At 46.1% G+C, this 23,971-nt stretch overlaps 1 protein-coding gene across 1 annotated transcript in view; it reads right to left on the bottom strand.

Moving 5' to 3' along the window:
- The window catches only part of LOC130130256 (collagen alpha-1(XX) chain), a 151,982-nt gene that overhangs the window by 120,334 nt on the left and 7,677 nt on the right, over nucleotides 1-23,971 (bottom strand). The window contains exons 4-6 of the mRNA XM_056299938.1: nucleotides 20,682-20,825; nucleotides 12,318-12,485; nucleotides 1,928-2,131 (exon numbers count right to left, since the gene is read on the bottom strand). Coding sequence (XP_056155913.1) covers nucleotides 1,928-2,131; nucleotides 12,318-12,485; nucleotides 20,682-20,825 — 516 coding nt within the window. The remainder of the gene's footprint in view (nucleotides 1-1,927; nucleotides 2,132-12,317; nucleotides 12,486-20,681; nucleotides 20,826-23,971) is intronic.

Here is a 23,971-nt window from a genome sequence, read left to right as displayed (position 1 = left end):
CTGTTCCGCTTAGTGAAAGGGGTATGACTCCATCAAAAATGTGGTACTCCTGTATGCGTCTTATTGACCGTTCGACATGTATTCTCAAGCCAGCAATACTCTGTGTGTCTGTGAGCTCATCACAGCTAAACTGTCCACTTGTGCCTAAAAATGCAGGGATGACAAGTGTTACATCTATTTCATCGAGCAGGTCTTTGATAAGGAAGCCCTTATCGGCCATGACCTCATCACCTGACTCTAAGAGGTCCAGAACACCTGACCTCTTAGTTATCTCCTTATCAGAAATACATCCTGTGTATAGATTACTTACCAGGCTAACTGACCCTGAGGGAGTGATCCCAATTAGGGATTTCAGTGTAGTGTTACTTTTATAATGGGAGTATGTCATGGTGTTCAAAACCTTCGAACTAGCTGTCTCGATGTGGATCTCTGTGCAGTCTAGTATCACTGTTGTGTTTGGGTAGAATTCTCTGAATACTGGTGGCATTAGCTCGTCTACTGCTGCTTTACTAGGCCATATTGGGAGGGTCCCTAACATAAAGAGCAAATAGTTGGCCCATGTCATACAGTTCCTGCTGACTGTGGCCGGCGACACATTGAATCGTACAGATAAATCCAGAGCAAAAAAGCCCTGCCTCACACAGCACAAGAACAGGAAAAACTGATCAATCAGCGATAAATGCTCTGCATGGAAGCAAGACACAGAAATGTGTTCTAGGTTATGGCTGTTCCTTTGCATTTGAGTCCATCGCACCATGGACTCTGCAGTCGGCTGTAAAGCTAGGAAGAGTGCTTTGAGGGTGTGGTAATCCTTAAAACCAGTGTAAAACCTGATCAGATTGGGCGCACACTGGAAGCGTTGTAGACCTAAACGCTCACTTTTCAGCTTTTTATTTTCGTCCTCCAAGAAAGCGATGCGTTTCTTTACTGCGTCAAGCTGGTCTTCCACAGAAAGGGGCTTCACGTCGTAGTCATGATCAGGTAGAGTCGCCCAAACCTCACTGGACACATGAGGATATGTCATACATGTGGGAAGCAATATAAATCCACACATTTTCCTGTTATCAAGATGATGTGTCAGAACAGAGCTATCCACTATTGAAAGATTAGTGAATGTATATACATATATATACAGATTTATCTCTTTCCCTTCTTTGATAGGAGTTGCAGGATGGTACACAGCAGTACGACATGTCCCCGCAGTGTTTTCAATGAAGTAAGAAGGGGGCGTGGCTAAGTTCCCACCGCTTGGTTTTTTTAAATCCAAGATGGCCGCGGCGTGAAATGGGCGTATAGCATGATCCTCCCACTGTCAGGTGAAAAGAAGCGGCCGGCGACTCCACATGTATGGGAGGAGGCATGTGGTAGTCTGCAGCCCTCCCCGGATCGGCAGAGTGGGTGGAGCAGCGACTGGGACGGCTCAGAAGTGTGGGGCAATTGGCCAAGTACAATTGGGGAGAAATAGGGGACCCCCCCCCCAAAAAAAAGAGCAGGTGAGAAGGGGTAGGAAAAAATAAGTGTATACTTCCTCTTATTATGTAACTAATAATCTGATGCATACGGAGATGTGTTCACTGAGTTTGATGTGTGGATTTTTTGCCGACTTCAGATTGGTAATGGACTATCTGTATGTTATATCCTGCTTATTTACATTTTCGAAAGAAAACATCATTCATTCGTTCAAAACATCCTGCAAAAGGGAAAGATAACTTCCACTGTTCCTCAGGGTTTTAGTTCAGACAGCTTGGTTCGTAGTGCTTATTCGGTTTATCTTCAATGAGGAAATTTGAAAATGTGGGTTTTGTTTTTTGGGGGGGTTGAATGCCCTCCGTATCACCTGCCTGTCAAACATGTATGTGTACATGTATGTGAATGATGGGCGGGTTGGTGATGGGGGGGGGGGCTTGTTGCTGGGGTTAGAGGTTACCTGTGACCGGCTGGGTGGGGAGAGTCTTCCTGGCTTTCTCACTGCTGGAGCTCTCGTCCTTGCCCTGCACCGTCTCTTGCTCCTCCTTGCTGTCCGCCCTGGAGCGATCCCTCTCCTTCTCCTTCTTCCTCTTGCGCTTCTCCTTCACCGTCTTCTCGGGGGGCACGTCGGGGAGCTGGGTGGTGGTCGGCAAAGCTGAAGTCTCTACTGGAGTATTTGTGGGATTGAAATAACACAAACATTGCTGAAGGGGGCGTCTCGAGGGGGTCACTAAGACAAGACGTCTTATTGGACGTTTAACACATGGATGGCCTCGATGTCCAGTCCACGTATTAAAGGAAGAAGTGCAGGAAATATTCTCCCAGTTCTCTCTATCCATCATCTTAAGGAAGCATTATCTCTGCACCGTAACATAACATTCCTCATGTGATAATGACGTGGTGTCTCCCCTAGTGAACAGTAAAGATAACCTTGAACCTTGTGTTGCTCATGTGTATGAAAAATAATCTTAGCTGCATTATTATTGATGATTCCGGACAATATCAGAAACATCTTTCATTTTTATTTTATTTTTTTCTTTTTAAAAAATGCCCCCCCCCATTTTTCTCCCCAATTGTTCCCTCTACACTCTTCCGAGCCGTCCTGGTCGCTGCTCCGCCCCCTCCGCTGATCTGGGGAGGGCTGCAGACTACCACATGCCTCCTCCGTTACATGTGGAGTCGCCAGCCGCTTCTTTTCACCTGACAGCGAGGAGTTTCATCAGGGGGCGTAGCACGTGGGAGGATCACGCTATTCCCCCCAGTTCCCCCTCCTCCCCTGAACAGGCGCCCCGACCAACCAGAGGAGGCACTAGTGCAGCGACTAGTGAATATGAATGAGGTGGTGCACCTACTACTCCTCTCTCCACCCCCACCCCCCCCCCACACACACACAAAGCCCTTGATCATCCTCTCTCCGTCTTGTCCTCTTTTTTCCTTTCCTGCGTTCTTTCCCCTTGTCTCTGACATGTCCACTCCACCCGCCACTGCAGCTGGCTCCACTGCCAGGCTGTCATTAGGTGTGCGTGTGTGTGCACGAGCGTGTGTTTACGGTTGCTTCAAAGTCCTGGTCAAGAACTACACACAGACACACACAGACACACACACACACACACACACATATAATTCAACGGACCCAATCAAAAGTGCACCAGCAGGTATGTTGGAAAAGCGAAACTCAAAGACAGATTTAAGATATTTTGAAAAATGTAAAAGGACAAAATCAATGACTTGAAGGTTTATCAATAAATGCCCCCCTCCACGAACAACTGCAGTCCATATGCCGGAGGGCAATTAAGCCCCCAGCTGCTCCAGAAGGCGCTGCTTTAGTGCTTCAGTTTTGTGAGCGAAACCAGACAGCATAAGAAAGGAGGTGAAGTTGCCACTGTGTTTAATGATTCCCTCCAATGCAAGAAGATACAGCTTGTGGAAATGTTTCTTCTTTTGAATATGTGGCTCTTCAGTTGAATTCCTCTTCTCGAATTATATTTCTAAATATCTATAGGTTACCTTAATACAATGCAAACTTTTTTGATGACTTAACTGAACTGCTGTCTATAATCTGTATTGAATTTGACAGTGTAGATATTGCTGGTGATTTAAACATCCATGCTGACAATCCCCAGGGCAGAGGAACTAACGAACTGTGTGCTTCCTCATTTAATGACAATATTCAGAAAATTAGACAGGCAGCCAGTGCTTCCATAGGTACAGGGCACGTGTTATCTCTAAGTCCACCTAAAATCTATTCAAATAGCATGTCACAACTTGATCCCATCAACCATAACAACTTGGGGGACATTATACAACAACTGAAGTCCTCCTCCTGCTGCCTTGATATTCTGCCAACAGGCTTTTCCAAAAATGTTTCTAATTGCATGGCCTCGGATCGTCTACAAATTGTCAACACATCTCTTCTCTCGGGTCTCTTCCCACAGGCAAGGAAAACTGCAGTCATCCAGCCACTCTTAAAAAGTAATAATCTAGACACCTCGCTAATGAACAATTATGGGCCCATATCAAACCTCATGTTTTTAAGTAAAATAACTGAAAAATCTGTTTTCCAGCAGCTCAACAACTTTGGCACTAAACAACAGTTTTGATGTCTTCCAGTCAGGATTTTGACCACACCACAGCCAGGAGACTGCTCTTGTTAAGGTCTTTAATGACATCAGCTTAAACACAGACAGTGGCAGAATCTCAGCCCTGGTATTATTGGAGCTCAATGCTGCATTTGACACAGCTGACTACAACATATTACTGGACTGATTGGAAAACTGAGTGGGACTTTCTGGTAAGGCACTAAACTGGTTTGAATCCTACTTAAAGGACAGGGACTACTTTGTGTCTATAGGCAATTACAAATCTGAACAAACAAAAATGACCTGTGAAGTTCCCCAAGGCTCCATTCTGGGGCCACTTTTGTTTAACATCTACAGTGCATCCGGAAAGTATTCACACCCCTTCACTTTCCCCACATTTTGTTATGTTACAGCCTTATTCCAAAATTGATTAAATTCCTTTTTTTTTCTCATCAATCTACACACAATACTCCATAATGACAAAGCAAAAAAAGGTTTTGTAGAAATTTTTGCAAATGTATTAAAAATAAAAAACTGAAATATTGCATGTACATAAGTATTCACACCCTTTCCTCAGTACTTGGTTGAGGCACCCTTGACAGCGATTACAGCCTCAAGTCTTCTTGGGTATGAAGCTACAAGCTTGGCACATCTATATTTGGGGCATTTCTCCCATTCTTCTCTGCAGGTCCTCTCGAGCTCTGTAAGGTTAGATGGGGAGCGTCGCTGCACAGCTATTTTCAGGTCTTTCCAGAGGTGTTCAATGGGGTTCAAGTCTGGGCTCTGGCTGGGCCACTCAAGGACATTCACAGACTTGTCCCGAAGCCACTCCTTCGTTGTCTTGGCTGTGCGCTTAGGGTCGTTGTCATGTTAAAAGGTAAAGGTAAACCCTCACCCCAGTCTGAGGTCCTGAGCGCTCTGGAGCAGATTTACATCAAGGATCTCTCTGTACTTTGCTCCATTCATCTTTCCCTTGATACTGAGTAGTCTCCCAGTTCCTGCCGCTGAAAAACATCCCCACAGCATGATGCTGCCACCACCATGCTTCACTGTAGGGATGGTATTAGCAAGGCGATGAGAGGTGCCTGGTTTCTTCCAGATGTGACGTTTGGCATTCAGGCCAAAGAGTTCAATCTTGATTTCATTGTTTCTCATGGTCTGAGAGTCCTTTAGGTGCTTTCTGGCAAATTCCAAGTGGGCTGTCATGTACTTTTTACTGAGCAGAGGCTTCCATCTGGCCACTGTACCATAAAGGCCTGATTGGTGGAGTGCTGCAGAGATGGTTGTCCTTCTGGAAGGTTCTCCCATCTCCACAGAGGAATGCTGGAGCTCTGTCAGAGTGACCATCGGGTTCTTGGTCACCTCCCTGACCAAGGCCCTTCTCCCCCGATTGCTCAGTTTGGCTGGGCGGCCAGCTCTAGGAAGAGTCCTGGTGGATCCAAACTTATTCCATTTACGAATGATGGAGACCACTGTGCTCTTCGGGACCTTCAAAGCTGTAGAAATTTTTTTGTACCCTTCCCCAGATCTGTGCCTTGATACAATCCTGTCTCAGAGATCCACAGACAATTCCTTTGACTTCATGGCTTGGTTTCTGCTCTGACATGCACTGTCAACAGTGGGACCTTATATAGACAGGTGTGTGCCTTCCAAATCATGTCCGATCAATTGAATTTACTACAGGTGGACTCCAATCAAGATGTAGAAATATCTCAAGGATGATCAGTGGAAACAGGATGAACCTGAGCTCAATTTTGAGTGTCATAGCAAAGGGTGTGAATACTTATGTACATGCAATATTTCAGTTTTTTATTTTTAATAAATTAAAAAAAATTCTACAAAACCTTTTTCACTTTGTCATTATGGGGTATTGTGTGTAGATTCATGAGAACAAAAATTAATTTAATCCATTTTGGAATAATGTTGTAACCTAACAAAATGTGGGAAAGTGAAGGGGTGTGAATACTTTTCGGATGCACTGTATATGCTCCCACTAGTCCAGATTATGGAAAACAACAAAATATGTTACCATAATTATGAAGACGACACAGATTTACATAGCCATATCACCAGGAGACTATAATCCCATACAAGCACTGAGTAAGTGCATTAAACAAATTAATGATTGGATGTCTAAGAATTTTTTTCAATTTAAACAAAGATAAAACTGAAATAATTATCTTTGGAGCCAAGGAAGAATGATTAAAAGTCAGCACTCTGCTACAATTGGTAATGTTAAAAACCACAAAACAAGCCAGCAATCTTGGTGTAGTCATGGACTCAGACCTGAATTTAGATAGCCACATTAAGACAATTACAAAGCCAGCCTACTATCATCTGAAGAATATATCAAGAATTAAAGGATTTATTTCTCAGCAGGATTTGGAAAAACTTGTCCATGCCTTTATCTTCAGTCGACTCAACTACTGTAACGGTAACTTTGCAAGTCTTTCTAAAAATAGATCAAACAGTTGCAGCTGATTCAGAATGCTCTTGCTCGAGTCCTTACTAAGATCAAAAGAGTGGATCACATCACCCAATTGCGGAGGTCACTACATTGGCTTCCTGTCCATCAAAGAATTGATTTTAAAACTCTGCTCTTGGTTTATAAAGCACTGAATGGTTTAGGCCCAAAATACATTTCTGATCTACTGCTACACTATGAACCATCCAGACCTCTCAGATCATCTGGGACAGGTCTGCTTTCTGTCCCCAGAGTCAAAACTAAACATGGAGAGGCAGCTTCCAGTTTTTATGCACCACATATCTGGAACAAACTCCCAAAAAACTGCAGGTCTGCTTCAACTGTCAGTTCTTTTAATTCTAGGCTGAAGACTTTCCTCTTTGCCGCTGCCTTATATTAAATAAAACTTAATTTTTTTTAAAAAATTCCTCTTACAATGCACTGTAACTTTTACTCTCTTTTTATTTGTCTTTATATCATTTTATTGCCGAATGTTGCTTCTCTTAATACCTTTTTTGGCTTACGTAAAGCCCTTTGGATTGCATTGTTGCTTAAATGTACTATAAATAAATTTGCCTTGCCTTGTGCTCTTCCGCTAACAGGTGTGAATTTGCATAACAAGCCCACTAGCCCTTGATGAAAAATCTTCTGCATTAAATATACAAACACCAATTCCAATGAAGTTGGGACGTTGTGTAAAACGTAAATAAAAACAGAATACAATGATTTGCAAATCCTTTTCGACCTATATTCAATTGAATACACTACAAAGACAAGATATTTAATGTTCAAACTGATAAACTTTGTTAGTCCGCGGTGGTGTAGCGGTCTAAGCATCGGCTTTGTGTTGATGCAGTTGCCTATTGGGGACCGGGGTTCGCGCCTCGGTCTTGTCAGATCCGACTATGGCCGGACTCGATGAAGCAGCGATCATTGGCAACGCTGTCGTCGGGAGGGGGTGTCTGCTTGGGTTTGTCACATGAATGCGTCTCTGTGTGTGTCGGAAAAAGCAGTGGTTCAGCCGTCTTGTCACGAAAGTGGGGATGCCGGCCGGAGAGATGATGCAGTTGGCGAACACATGCTGTACGAGGGTGGGTGTTTGAATTAAAAATAGAGATCGATCGGCAACTAAATTGGGAGAAATCAGAAATACATTTTAAGAAACTGATAAACTTTGTTTTTTTGCAAATATTCACTCATTTTGAATTTGATGCCTGCAACACGTTCCAAAAGAGCTGGGACAGGGGCATGTTCACCACTGTGTTACACCACCTTTCCTTTTAACAACACTCAATAAGCGTTTGGGAACTGAGGCCACTACTTGTTGAAGCTTTGTAGGTGGAATTCTTTCTCATTCTTGCTTGATGTGCGACTTCAGTTGCTCCACAGTCCGGGGTCTCCATTGTCTATTTTGCGCTTCATAATGCACCACACATGTTCAATGGGGGACAGGTCTGGACTGTAGGCAGGCCAGTCCAGTACCCGCACTCTTTTACTACGAAGCCCCGCTATTGTAACACGTGCAGAATGTGGCTTGGCATTGTCTTGCTGAAACAAGCAGGGACGTCCCTGAAGAAGACGTCGCTTGGCTGGCAGCATATGTTGCTCCAAAATCTGTATGTACCTTTCAACATTAATGGCGCCTTCACAGATGTGCAAGTTACCCATGATGCCATGGGCCCTAACACACCCCCATACCATCACAAATGCTGGCTTTTGCACTTTGGGCTGATAACAATCTGGATGGTGCTTTTCCTCTTTAGCCTGGAGGACACAACGTCCATGATTTCCAAAAACAATGTGAAATGTGGACTCGTCAGACCACAGCACACTTGTCCACTTTGCGTCAGTCCATCTCAGATGAGCTCGGGTCCAGAGAAGCCCGCGGTGTTTCTGGGTGTTGTTGATATATGGCTTTCACTCTGCATGGTAGAGTTTTAACTTGCACTTGTAGGTGTAGCGACGAACTGTGTTAACTGACGATGGTTTCCCCACGTGTTCCTGAGCCCACGTGGTAATATCCTTTACACAATGATGTCGGTTTTTAATGCAGTGCCACCTGAGGGGTCGAAGGTCACGGGCATTCAATGTTGGTTTTCGGCCTTGCCACTTACGTGCAGACATTTCTCCATATTCTCTGAATCTTGTGATGATATTATGGACTGGAGATGATGAAATCCCTAAATTCCTTGCAGTTGTACGTTGAGAAACGTTGATCTTAAACCGTTGGACTATTTGCTCACGCAGTTGTTCACAAAGTGGTGAACCTCGCCCCATCCTTGCTTGTGAACCACTGAGCCTTTCAGGATGCTCCTTTTATACCCAATCATGACACTCACCTGTTTCCAATTAAGCTGTTCACCTGTGGAATGTTTTTGAGCATTCCTCAACTTTCCCAGTCTTTTGTTTCCCCTGTCCCAGCTTCTTTGGAACGTGTTGCAGGCATCAAATTCAAAATAGGTGAATATTTGCAAAAAACAATAACGTTTATCAGTTTGAACATCAAATATCTTGTCTTTGTAGTGTATTCAATTGAATATAGGTCGAAAAGGATTTGCCAATCATTGTATTCTGTTTTTATTCACATTTTACACAACGTCCCAACTTCAGTGGAACTGGGGTTTGTACGTAACCTCCACCCATTACCTGACAAAATCAGCTTTGCTCTTTTATTCCCCCAGTGATCAACATCAGTGTAAAAAATGTGACATGAAAATTGTGACCACTAACAACGTGAAACATGTCTGTCATCATCAGCTTTCCAAATGTTTGAACAGCTTTACTTCATTTCAACCTCTTTGACAGTCTTACTAAAGACGAGGGTCTCCTTAGAATTAACCGCATCAGAGTTGAGCAACATGTATTCAAATGAATGCTATTGTAAACATAACTTGATTTTGACCCAAACTGCTTAAGCGTCTGATAAAATAAACCCAATGCTCTCCTATTCATCTAAACTATATGACACTCTGTTCAAACAGTTGTTGCACCATAGTTAAATGGGACTGCAACCTGTTCTGTATGAGGGGACTGACCAAATTATAAAATGTGTCAGTTTTTTTTACAGAACTATAGAATGAAAGAATTGTAATTTACTTCAAAATTTTTCACTACAGCATAGCATATATAAAGTCCAGTTATGTCTTGCATGTTTACAATTAAACATGCAACCCAACACTGCCCCCCCCCAATATTCAACAGCACGGTGTCTGTGGTGAAAACCTACAGATTTCTGAGTTCCACAATCTCCCAGGACCCAAGGTGGGCATCCAACGTAGATACAATCATCAAAAAGGCCCAGCAGAGGATGTACCTTCTCCGCCAGCTCAAGAAGTTCAACCTGCCTCAGGAGCTGCTGATTCAGTTCTACACTGCAATAATCCAGTCTGTCTTCTGCACATCGATCACTGTCTGGTTTGGATCAGCCACCAAACAGGACAGGGACAGACTACAACGGACAGTCTGCAGAGAAAATCACTGGTTCCGACCTGTCGTCAGCATCTCCACTGTTGCCAGTGCAGCATATGTATATATATATATATATATACACTACCGTTCAAAAGTTTGGGATCACCCAAACAATTTCGTGTTTTCCATGAAAAGTCACACTTATTCACCACCATATGTTGTGAAATGAATAGAAAATAGAGTCAAGACATTGACAAGGTTAGAAATAATGATTTGTATTTGAAATAAGATTTTTTTTACATCAAACTTTGCTTTCGTCAAAGAATCCTCCATTTGCAGCAATTACAGCATTGCAGACCTTTGGCATTCTAGCTGTTAATTTGTTGAGGTAATCTGGAGAAATTGCACCCCACGCTTCCAGAAGCAGCTCCCATAAGTTGGATGGGTTGGATGGGCACTTCTTTGAGCAGATTGAGTTTCTGGAGCATCACATTTGTGGGGTCAATTAAACGCTCAAAATGGCCAGAAAAAGAGAACTTTCATCTGAAACTCGACAGTCTATTCTTGTTCTTAGAAATGAAGGCTATTCCATGCGAGAAATTGCTAAGAAATTGAAGATTTCCTACACCGGTGTGTACTACTCCCTTCAGAGGACAGCACAAACAGGCTCTAACAGGTACTATTTAATGAAGATGCCAGTTGGGGACCTGTGAGGCGTCTGTTTCTCAAACTAGAGACTCTAATGTACTTATCTTCTTGCTCAGTTGTGCAACGCGGCCTCCCACTTCTTTTTCTACTCTGGTTAGAGCCTGTTTGTGCTGTCCTCTGAAGGGAGTAGTACACACCGGTGTAGGAAATCTTCAATTTCTTAGCAATTTCTCGCATGGAATAGCCTTCATTTCTAAGAACAAGAATAGACTGTCGAGTTTCAGATGAAAGTTCTCTTTTTCTGGCCATTTTGAGCGTTTAATTGACCCCACAAATGTGATGCTCCAGAAACTCAATCTGCTCAAAGAAGTGCCCATCCAACCAATCCAACTTGTGGGAGCTGCTTCTGGAAGCGTGGGGTGCAATTTCTCCAGATTACCTCAACAAATTAACAGCTAGAATGCCAAAGGTCTGCAATGCTGTAATTGCTGCAAATGGAGGATTCTTTGACGAAAGCAAAGTTTGATGTAAAAAAAATCTTATTTCAAATACAAATCATTATTTCTAACCTTGTCAATGTCTTGACTCTATTTTCTATTCATTTCACAACATATGGTGGTGAATAAGTGTGACTTTTCATGGAAAACACAAAATTGTTTGGGTGATCCCAAACTTTTGAACGGTAGTGTATAGTATATATTTTTTTGGATCTTTCCCCCTTTTTCTCCCCAGTTGTACTTGGCCTATTTTTTGAGCTGGTCCGGTTGCTGCTCCACCCCCTCTGCCAATCCGGGGAGGGCTGCAGACTACCACGTCTCCTCCGACACATGTGGAGTCACCAGCGACTTCTTTTCACCTGACAGTGAGGAGTTTCACCAGGGGGATGTAATGAGTGGAAGGCTCACGCTGTTCCCCCCAGTCCCCCCCCCCGAACAGGTGCCCCGACCGACCAGAGGATGCGCCAGTGCAGCTACCAGGACATGGACCCACACCCGGCTTCCCACCTGCAGACACAGCCAATTGTTTCTGTAGGGACGCCCGACCAAGCCAGAGGTAACATGGGGATTTGAACCGGTGATCCCCATGTTTGTAGGCAATGGAATAGATCACTACACTACCCGGACACCCAGTGCAACATATTCTCCCCCTGCAAAACAGTGGTGGCAGAATGGCACTTGAAAAACAGTTTAAGCACTGAGCTGATCAGAGTTTGACCCCCGCTATCAACCCTGATCCCAATTAGTTTTGTGTTGAAGGGGTTAAGTGCTGACATTTGACCCCCGGTACCGACTCAGGTCAGTAATCCAGAATGAAAGAGATATCTGAGATTAACTGTCTAGTATGTCCTCCTGTCAGGTCTACATGCTGGTGTTGGTGGTCGCGTGGCTCAGGACCTGGGCTGTTCCGGTGGTGTCTGGACGCTACTTGGCATCCTCATCATATACCTTATAGTTACATTATAATTATGTTATCCTCTTTCAATGTTGTATTGTTTAAATTGTGTAAACACGACATACATTGCATGTTGTCCGTCTTGAGAGAGAGATCCCTCCTCTGTTGCTCTCCCTGAGGTTTCTTCCTATTTTTTCTCCCTGTTAAAGGTTTTTTTTTAGGGAGTTGTTCCTTATCCGAGGCAAGGGTCGAATGACAGACAGGATGTTGTGTTGCTGTAAAGCCGCCCAAGGCAAATTTGTAATTTGTGATATTGGGCTACACAAATAAAATTGACTTGACTTGAGTGCAGCCCTTACCTGCAGCGGTCGTGGTGGCAGGGTCCTCGTACAGGACGGTCGGGATACCCAGCAAAGCCTCTGTTGTGGTATCGGCCAGATCTCCTGACCCTGAGCCGCCGGGCAGGGTCTTCCTCCGCTGCTCTCGGCTACCGCTGCGGATCAGCTCCTCCTCACGCAGGCCCTGGACTGGTAACAGAGAGGGAGAGAGGGGGAGGGAGGGAGAGGAACTGAGGAAGGATACAATGCTTTGATATCATAAATTATCAACAGAAACCATGTACCTCCCTAACTCTTATTCGTGATATCCATATGTTTACAGTTTTCTCTATGTGGGGAGACAAAGTCAGCCACTGATTCTAGAAAAAAAAGCACATGGACACTAAAGGACACTGACAGATGAAATACAACACATCAGTTATAATACAGCCATCCATTATCCAAGCCGCTTATCCTGCTCTCAGGGTCGCGGGGATGCTGGAACCTATCCCAGCAGTCATGGGGTGGCAGGCGGGAAGACACCCTGGACAGGCCGCCAGACCATCACACAGGCCTGACATATACACACACACACACATTCACACCTAGGGACAATTTCTCCCTCATTTCATTTTTAACATGTGCCTGCACATTGTTTTTAATGAGAATAAAATTGAATTTAGTACGGCCGATTCACCTGACCTACATGTCTTTGGACTGTGGGAGGAAACCGGAGCAGCCGGAGGAAACCCAGGCAGACACGGGGAGAACATGCAAACTCCACACAGAGGACGACCGGGACGACCCTCAAGGTAGAACTACCCTGGGGCTCGAACCCAGGACCTTCTTACTGTGAGGCGACCGCGCTAACCACCAGGTATAGTATATAAGTATAACACATATGTATCGATTACAACACATAAGTAAAAAGAGAAGGTTTATACAACTTGGGAGTCCAGCAATGCTGAATTTGAACATCACTGTGAAAAAACACCTTCTGACTATTGGTATTGTACTGAGACTTTAATATTTAATCTTACTAGGATGCATTCTAGTAAAAAAAAAAAAAAAGAAAAAGAAAAAAGGACCTTACCCACATTCTTACCGGATGTTCCAAAAATATATGGAGGTGTGTCATGTGAAGTCTTTAAAACCAAAAACAATGTGGCCATGACTCACAGAAAGAATAAGGAGATAGAAAAAGCACAACAAAAATAAAGTAGAGCAATGATATATTTGAGTAGAAACACTGGCAGTGCACACTTAACTTTTATCTTCATAAACCAGGTGCACACAGAGAGGGATGTGATCTAAAAAAAGAATCCAGATCTCATAAAACCACATCAAACTGACGCCTGTAACCTTTGAGGCCATGTCTATTTCAGGCACCACGGAATTGTCATTAACCCCCAGTTACAATCACTCGAGTTGGGTTCCCGTAGCGGTGCAGCGAGCCTGGAGCGGCTCCGTGGCATCAGGAAGAAAACTGCAGGGGGTCAATGAGAGATACGTCACAGCTGCAATGCATCTGCATTGGCCATTAAACTACTCCTCTGCAGCGAGACGGGGATGAACGAGAGAGAAAGAACGCACCAGAGCTTAATGAACCTGTTTGATTTCCACGATATGGATCTAATTTTTTAGGAAAGTGTGCCGACTACTATTTTCGGCTGCTCCCGTTAGCGGTTCATCCGTCTCCATCTCTTCCTGTCCTCTGCATCTCCCTCTGTCACACCAGCCACCTGCATGTCCTCCCTCACCACATCCATAAACCTCCTCTTTGGCCTTCCTCTTCTCCTCTTCCCTGGCAGCTCCATATTCAGCATCCTTCTCCCAATATACCCAGCATCTCTCCTCCACACATGTCCAAACCATCTCAATGTTGTCTCTCTTGCTTTGTCTCCAAACTGTCCAACCCGAGCTGTCCCTCTAATATAACCATTGCTAATCCAGTCCTTCTTCATCACTCCCAATGAAAATTTTAGCATGTTCAACTCTGCCACCTCCAGCTCCACCTCCTGTCTTGTCATCAGTGCCACTATCTCCAAACCATACAACATAGCTGGTCTCACAAAAACCTGTAAACCTTCCCTTTCATTCTTGCTGATATCCTTCTGTCACAAATCACTCCTGACACTCTTCTCCACCCACTCCACCCTGCCTGCACTCTCTTCCGCACTCCCCGTTACTTTGGACAGTTGACCCCATGTATTTAAACTCAAATGCCTTTGTCACCTCCACTCCTTGCATCCTGACCATTCCACTGTTCTCTCTCTCATTCACGCATAGGTATTCCGTCTTGCTCCTACTGACTTTCATTCCTCTTCTCTCCAGTGCATACCTCCACTTCTCCAGGCTCTCCTAAACCTGTATCCTACTCTCACTACAGATCACAATGTCATCCGCAAACATCACAGTCCACGGAGACTCCTGCCGGATCTCGTCCGTCAACCTGTCCGTCACCATTGCAAACAAGAAAGGTCTCAGAGCCGATCCTTGGTGTAATTCCACCTCCACCTTGAACCCATCTGTTATTCCTACTGCACACCTCACCACTGTCACACTGCCCTCGTACGTATCCTGCACACTTCTCTGCCACTCCCGACTTCCTCATACAATACCACACCTCCTCTCTCGGCACCCTGTCATATGCTTTCTCTAAACCTACAAAGACACAATGTAACTCCTTCTGGCCTTCTCTATACTTCTCCATCAACATTCTACAAGCAAACATCACATCTGTGGTGCTCTTTCATGGCATGAAACCATACTGCTGCTCCCTAATCGTGACCTCTCCTCTTAACCTACCTTCTATTACTCTTTCCCATATCTTCATGCTGTGGCTGATCAACTTTATACCTCTGTAGTTTCTACAGTTCTGCACATCGCCCTTGTTCTTGAAAATCGGTACCAGTATGCTTCTTCTCCACTCCTCAGGCATCTTCTCACTTTCCAAGATTGTCTTTAACAATCTAGTTAAAAACTCCACTGCCATCTCTCCTAAACATCTCCATGCCTCCACATCTAGGTCATCAGGACCAACTGCCTTTCCACTCTTCCACCTCTTCAAACCTGCCCTCACTTCCTCCTTGCTAATCCATTGCACTTCCCGATTCACTATCCTCACATCATCCAGCCTTCTCTCTCTCTCTCATTTTCTTCATTCATCAGCCCCTCAGATTACTCCTTCCACCTTCTCAACACACTCTCCTCACTTGTCAGCACATTTCCATCTCTATCCTTCATCACCCTAACCTGCTGCACATCCTTCCCTGCTCAGTCCCTCTGTCTAGCCAATCGGTACAAGTCATTTTCTCCTTCTTTAGTGTCTAACCTCTCATACAACTCACCATACACATTTTCCTTGGCCTTTGCCACCTCTCTCTTCACTTTACGCTGCATCTCCTTGTACTCCTGTCTACTTTCTTAATCTCTCTGACTATCCCACTTCTTCATTGCCAACCTCTTCCTCTGTGTACTTTGTTGTACTTCCTCATTCCACCACCAAGTCTCCTTGTCCTCCTTCCTCTGTCCTGATGACACACCAAGTACCTTCCTAGCTGTCTCCCTCACTATTTCTGCAGTGCTTGCCCAGCTATATGAAAACTCTTCATTATCACCCAGCGCCTGTCTTAACTCCTGCCTGAACTCCACACAACAGTCTTCCTTCTTCAACTTCCACCATTTGATCCTTGGCTCTGTCTTCACTCTCTTCCTCTTCTTGGTCTCCAAAGTCATCCTAAAGACCACCATCCGATGCTGCCTAGCTATGTTCTCCCCTGTCACCACCTTGCAGTCTCCAATCCCTTTCAGATCATACCACCTGCACAAGATATAGTCCACCTGTGTGCATTTTCCTCCACTCTTGTACGTCACCCTGTCTTCCTCCCTCTTCTTGAAATACGTATTCACCACAGCCATTTCCATCCTTTTTGCAAAATCCACCACCACCTGTCTTTCCACATTCCTTTCCTTGACACCATACCTACCCATCACCTCCTCATCACCTCTGTTCCCTTCACCAACGTGTCCATTGAAGTCCGCTCCAATCACCACTCTCTCCTCCTTAGGTACCCTCTCCACCACTTCATCCAACTCACTCCAGAATTCTTCTTTCTCTTCCATCTCACACCCAACTTCCGGGGCATATGCGCTGATAACATTAATCATCACACCACCGAGATTCAGCTTCATACTCATCACTCTGTCCAACACTCTCTTCACCTCCAACACACTCTTGACATACTCTTCCTTCAGAATTACCCCTACCCCATTTTGTCTCCTATCCACACCATGGTAGAAGTGCTTGAACTCACTTCCGATGCTCCTGGCCTTTTCCACCTGGTCTCTTGCACACACAGTATATCTACCTTCCTTCTCTCCATCATATCATATCAGCCACTCATTGTGCCAACATTCAAAGTTCCGACTCTCATCATCACACTTCTACCCTTCCTCCTCTCCTGCAACCTCTGGACATGCCTTCCCTCTTTCCTTCTCCTTCACCCAACAGTAGCATAGTTTCACCGGCACCCTGCTATGCATCAGTACTGGTGGCGGTTGTTGGTAACCCGGGCCTCGACCGATCCAGTATGGAAATCTGATTTATGATCCGCATATTTGATTTGGCAAAGGTTTTACGCCGGATGCCCTTCCTGACGCAACCCTCCCCATTTATCCCGGCTTAGGACCGGCACTAAAAATGCACTGGCTTGTGCATCCTCAGTAGTGTACATATGCCAACTTCTGGTATTTTCAACTGAAAAAATACTGTTAAGTTAATTTTGCAATTTCTGGAAAATAACAAATTTGGTAAACGAAAGTGGCATAGAAATTGGGAGTTATCACTAATAACAAATTTCAGATGCGTAGCTATGTGGACAGACTAAACTGACACCAAATTTCATCCACTTTAAACTGTTCTGTTGTCATGTTTCTTATTACCCCCCCCCCCATTTTGTCCCCAATTGTACATGGCCAATTACTCCACTCTTCCGAGCCATCCCAGTCGCTGCTCCATCTCCTCTGCCAATCTGGGGAGGGCTGCAGACTACCACATGCTTCCCCTGATGTGGAGTTACCAGCTGCTTCTTTTCACCTGACAGTGAGGAGTTTCGCCAGGGGGACGTAGTGCGTGGGAGGATCACACTATTCCCCCCCAGTTCCCCCTCCTCCCCAAACAGCTACCCCAACCGACCAGAGGGGGTGCTAGTGCAGCAATCAAGACACATACCCACATCCGGCTTCCCACCTGCAGACACGGCCAATTGTGTCTGCACAGACGCCCGACCAAGCCGGAGGTAACACGGGGATTCGAACCAGTGATTCCCGTGTTGGTAGGCAACAGAATGGACCACTAAGCTACCCAGATGCCCCTCTTATTGTATTTTATACAGTATCTGAGCTTCAGTGGATTAACAGCAACACAGTCTTTCTTATACTAGATCCCAGACAGTTTTACCACTGACTTTTCACCTCTTTGTTGTTTAAGTCACGCGTGCTCACAAGGGACATTCTGTTCTTCCTTTACCACAGCTGTCTCCTCAACTCATCCAAGCACAAATCTGATTAAAATAATGATTTTGGCCTACGCGTTTGACTAGAATCATTGTTTTTCTTATTGTACTTTTTCCGACTCTTAACATAAGGGGTTACTCGTTCTTTGTAGATACCTTATACATTTCTGAAAATAATCAATTTATACTGAAGTGATCAAACCGGTGTGATGTGGTCCTTCCCATGTGCGCCTATCTGTCGCCACAAATCACGGTCAAGTGACCCGTCTGAACCGATAAAGCTATGAAATTATCTTAGATGGTTAAATTAGATGAAGCTTGGTAAAATAAAGCCGTTTCTGCAACAGATCACGAACAAATTATATTAAGGGACTAACAAGAATCAAGAATTATGATAAGTGTTTTTTCAAGCGAAATTCCTAATAATCACCCCAAATTGAAGCGTCAGTGAAATTTCCATGGCCGTGGAGGGTGCGGAGGAGAGTAGAAGACAGACCAGGAAGGAATTCCCAGACATGCCATCATTCATCACTGACAGCCAATGTTCCGCATTTCTAAGTCGAACACAATTCCCTGACCTGCCGGGACCTGCTCACCCCGACACAGTAACCCACTATCAACGGGCTGCGAGCTGCGCACAGCGCTCGCACTGCTTGGCAGGGGACGCCAAGGATTAATCCATCAGACCGTGACAGATCAGAAAAATAGACTCACAAACAGGGGGGGTACGCCGTCTTAAATCAGGCGAGATAATAATCTTTATTTGGTTCATTCTCATCGCTGTTGGGAATAACAGAGAGAAGCAGATGTTTGGGATAACTCGAGGGGATAATAAGGGTGCAGGACTTTGTGACTCACCACGCTTAAAAGACTAATCCTCTATCATTAGACCGCATTAAAACCCTACCAAAGTCTCCGTGCCGTACCCCTTCCTGTCCTTTCTCCTTATATGCTTTAGACGGCTTTCATTTTATTGTCAGCATATCCCTAAAGTCTATTTTGAGTGAAGGCTCTGTGTTGTGCCATGCACTGGAGGGGGAAAGGCACCATCGACTGCATATTTTGGTTGGTAAATTTGGCTTTCTGAGGGTCGCCGTGTCGTTTTAGAAGCCACACAAACCACTTAGCTCAAAACGGCACACTAAGTACACGGGCCGCCCTCTTCCACACTGTAATCTAGCAAGGCCAGTCTTTCAACCGACAACTGCCCACTTTGTGTGCGTGTTGTGTGTGTGTGTACTTGGTCTGTGGGTGGGGTGTGGGCACAGAGGAGCCGCTGTGCACCAACAGGACAGGTAAAACTGTAAAAACAGAAACAGGTACTCATCCCCTGCTTTTCTCATCAGATGGGATCTGTCATAACTATTGGACTCCTTTTTTTCCATCAACAACGTCGTGTAAAAACTTGTCCGTACGGTTTCTATAAGCCTCGTCTTTAAATTCCCCTGTTCGTGCGGCCTCAACGAGACAGCCCGCCTTAGAGCCAGATTTCCCAAACGTGTACTTATATACTGTAGCGAATTCGGGGGACAACGCAACCACAGGAACTGCCGCGGCCGGAACGCGAACCCGTATCGCCCGCACCGCAGGAAGCATCGCTAACCGCTAGACTAAAGGGTCAGAACCGCGAGCCTTCTTATCCATCCATGTTACACTACCCCCCCCTTCGGGAAGCGCGCCCCGCGCTTAAGCATATCCGCTCCTTTACGCCTCCGATGGTCTTACGGTCGCTCTATCCCACTTCTGACACCAATGTAGCGAATTCGGGGGGCAGTCCGAGATACCGTCGCCACAGCCGGGACGCGAACCCCTATCTCCTGCACCGCAAGCGACAACGTTAACCAGTCGACTAAAGGGTCCGACCCGCGAGCCAGCGGCCAGCGTGTCTACTTATCCATGCACCTTACAATACCGTGGTCCCGGGGAATACTGGTCTCTGATTGGCTGGTTGGCGTTCGTTAAAACCGTTTAACTCACACATAGTTGGGCTCAAGTTTGGCCACCGTTCTACGTTAATGCACTGGGCACAGCAACTGGCAAGCACACGGGACATTCAAAGTTAGCTTAGCAGCTACCATCTGCTTCGTAACCTTTGGATTTCATCCATCCATCCATTATCCGAACCTCTTATCCTGCTCTCAGGGTCACGGGGGATGCTGGAGCCTATCCCAGCAGTCATTGGGTGGCAGGCGGGGAGACACCCTGGACAGGCCGCCAGGCCATCACACACACACACACACACACACACACACACACACACACACACACACACACACACACACACACACACACACACACACACACACACACACACACACACACACACACACACACACACATTCATACCTAGGGACAATTTAGTACGGCCGATTCACCTGACTTACATCTTTGGGAGGAAACCGGAGCACCCGGAGGAAACCCACGCAGACACAGGGCGAACACGCAAACTCCACACAGAGGACGACCCGGGACGACCCCCAAGGTTGGACGACCTCGGGGCTCGAGCCCAGGACCTTCTTGCTGTGAGGTCACCGCACTAACCACTGCGCCACCATGCCACCCTTTGGATTTGATTTTAATGATTTTCAAGTCCTTAGTAAGTGACCGTGGTATAAGTGGGATAGTCCACTCCCAGGTGTACGATAATGGATTTTAACACCCTCCTCTCTCCACTGTGCGTCGGGTGGTTCTTTGCCTTCGCATCGTACGTTTGTGGTGGATTATCCCTTCACTTAAACTGTGTAAGATTTACACGTTAAGAAGTGCATGATAAATGGTGCACAGTGCTGGTTTAGATTACTCATCTGCCTATGCATGTGGTATATTATGTTTGCCTTTCTTTCCTCTCCCCATATCACCACCCCTCTGTGGCCTCCCATCCACCCCTTACTGGTGAAGCGCCTTTTGGCGAGGAGTTTCTCTGTGGTTCCATTGAGAACGAGGACCTGGAGGGCATACTCCTGACTGGAGTCCAGTCCCGCCACCGTGGCCCGGCCCCGCGTGGTCGTCAGCATCAGCTCCGGCTGCGGCACCTCTGAAACACATCGAGACAGCCATCACGTCACGGGCACAGCACTCTCCAAGGTAAACATGGCACTGTTTGGGGGGGGGGGTCTTTTTGCAGCAGTTGATACTGTTTATCAGATGACCACCCAACACATGAGGACATAGGGGCTGAATCATTATGTCATTATGTATTAATGAACCATGTTATATTATCATTAATTTCATATTTTTGGACAAAGAAGGAAAATAAAAAGGATCAACACTGACACCATAACTGCCGGCCACAGTGGCATCAAATTTGTTTTTAAATCACTAGGTATATTTTCTAACTTTAGCAGCGTCATCACTGAATACAGCATGAAGAGAAAGAAAAATAGGTGTCCGGGTGGCGTGGCGGTCTATTCCGTTGCCTACCAACACGGGGATCGCCTGCTCAAATCCTCGTGTTACCTCCGGCTCGGTTGGGCGTCCCTACAGGCACAATTGGCCGTGTCTGCGGGTGGGGAAGCCGGATGTGGGTATGTGTCCTGGTCGCTGCACTAGCGCCTCCTCTGGTCAGTCGGGGCACCTGTTCGGCAGGGGGGGGTAGTGTCCCCCTGGTGAAACTCCTCACTGTCAGGTGAAAAGAAGCGGCTGGTGACTCCATATGTATCGGAGGAGACATGTGGTGGTCTGCAGCCCTCCCCAGATCAGCAGAGGGGGTGGAGCAGCGACCGGGATGGCTCGGAAGAGTGGGGTAGTTGGCCAGATACAATTGGGGAGAAAAAAAAGGGGGGGTGGGAATCCTACAAAAAAAAAAGAGAAAGAAAAATGCACAGAAAGAAAACATGCACGCACACACACAAATGAAAGCAGCAAGTCCCATAGCAGTCAACAGTGATGGCTTGAAGAAATTTGGTGCTTTGTTGCAACACCTGAGCTTTGGCTCTCTGGATGTCTCATCAACTCACATTCTCCCTTTCCCCTCTCCCTTCTCCATCCCGTCTTCATTTCCACCCCACTTCATCCTCCCCCTTTTCCATCCCACTGACACATCCTTCCCTCCTTCGCCCCTATTCACCAAGTGCTGTAAAACTCCCTCACCTCCCATCAATGTTTTTTTTTAAAAACAGTTTCTATGACCCACTCACGCCAGCTTATCTCGTCTTCATCCTCATGCTCTTCTGGCCCCTTTCTGCACCTCTAAGGTGATACAGTCACAGCATGTTCCCCCGTCCGACTAAATTCAACTTCTCAATCCTCCCTCCTTGTTTTTTTTCAGACTTGTCTGGGCTGAGCTGCACAATGCGGAAAGGGAGATCAAGAGACTGACGGAGATAAAAACAACATTGGGAAAGAGGTTGTAGAAGGGAAAAGAACCAGAGAGGAGAAGAAGGGGGAGTCGGATGCATTCTTATCACCCCCCCATCACCTGTGGAGCGACAGATCTGACATCCACCATGCTCCTATCTACAGTGTGTTATAACAGCAAACCAGACATGCAGCGGGCAGCTCACAACTATACGTTACTTCCGTAACCCCAGTTCTCTGAGTAGCATGAGTGCCATGTCTCACTATGGGATACGACCCCTCACGTATTCACAGAAGCGCTTGTACCATTACGCCAGCCCTGACTGGCTGGCAGTCATGACGTCTGCATCAGGGCCCTGCGCCTTATATGTGACTGACGTAGCATCACTCGTCATTCAATCACCTCTTCTCGCTTCAGAAGCAAGCTACTCTCACCCGTATCTAAGTTGACTAGCACCTCCATCGCCGGACGCTAGGCGGATCACGCTATTCCTCCCCAGTTCCCCCTCCCCCCCAAAAACAGGCGCCCCAACCGACCAGAGGAGGAGCCAGTGCAGTGACCAGGACACATACCCACATCCGGCTTCCCCACCCGCAGACACGGCCAATTGTGTCTGTAGGGACGCCTGACCAAGCCGGAGGTAACACGGGGATTCGAACTGCCGAGCCCCATGTTGGCAGGCAACAGAATAGACCGCCATGCCACCTGGATGCCCGGTAACTGTGATATTTTAAAAAATGAAATATTGATACGACCCATCTGATCATATCGTGTAAATAATCCAGTGCCTCTTAAATCAATTCCGTTTCTTTCTGTTCTCACTTTGCCACCACCCCCCCCACTCAAATGTCTATAGCTATCATGATAATATCACTATCGTGAACTCTTTTGGCCACCATATTCGTGTAGTGAAAGTCTGATATTGTGACACTCCTAGTCCAGATTGCCTCTTTTGGTTTTGCGTTTTGTGCTGTGTGAAAAGTGAACCGGCAGCCCCGTGGGAGGTGACATTAAACTGAGAGTCACTATAAAAAGAAGGTTTTTTTGGTGCTGTGTTGTTTGGACTGAAGGCGGCGGCTTCTCACAAGTCTACCTAGAGAGTTTAGTTGGCGTGTCGCCTTTCTACTCGCCTCACATTTTACTGGTCTAAAGCGGTCAGCACGTGATAAGTAGTCAGAGCTGGACTCGTCCTGGTGCAGAGCAGCCTAGCGCCAACAGCTCCACATTAGCTCAAAGAGCATGGCAGCCTCATTTTTTTTAACTACTTTTATTAATCCCTGTGGGGCAATTCTTTCTCTGCATTTACCCCATCCCAGCTGTGTAGCTAGGAGCAGTGGGCAGCCGCCATGCACGGCCCAGGGACCAACTCCAGTTCTTCTTGAGTATTGACCCTAACATGCATGTCTTTTTGATGGTGGGGGAAACCGGAGCACCCGGAGAAAACCCACCGCAGACACGGGAGAACATGCAAACTCCACACAGAGGATGACCCGGGATGACCCCCCCCAAGCTTGGACAACCCAGGGGTTCAAACCCAGGACCTTCTTGCTGTGAGGTGACAGCGCTAAGCACTGCGCCACCGTGCCGCCCTGTTTTTGTTTTTTGTGTTAATTGCTTGTTGTAGTTCGCTCTGCTGTTAACGACAGCATTGGAAGCCAAAGCCGGCAGCTCTTTCTGATGGCTGACATGTTGTGATGCAATTCTTTTTCCTTCTAGGTCAAAGTGTAATGGGGGCTTCTTGGCGCAGGAAACTCAGACATGCGTAGCAAAGGTCAACGGCAAATGAAGTTCAAAGTCCAAGTCAAGTCAAGTCAGTTTTATTTGTACAGCCCGATATCACAAATGACAAATTTGTCTCACGGGGCTTTACAGCAACACAACAT

This window comes from Lampris incognitus, chromosome 2, assembly GCF_029633865.1.
Source record: "Lampris incognitus isolate fLamInc1 chromosome 2, fLamInc1.hap2, whole genome shotgun sequence".
Taxonomy (NCBI): domain Eukaryota; kingdom Metazoa; phylum Chordata; class Actinopteri; order Lampriformes; family Lampridae; genus Lampris; species Lampris incognitus.
The sequence above is the reverse complement of the archived record's forward strand: the minus strand, read 5'-3'. Positions and strand labels throughout refer to the sequence as shown.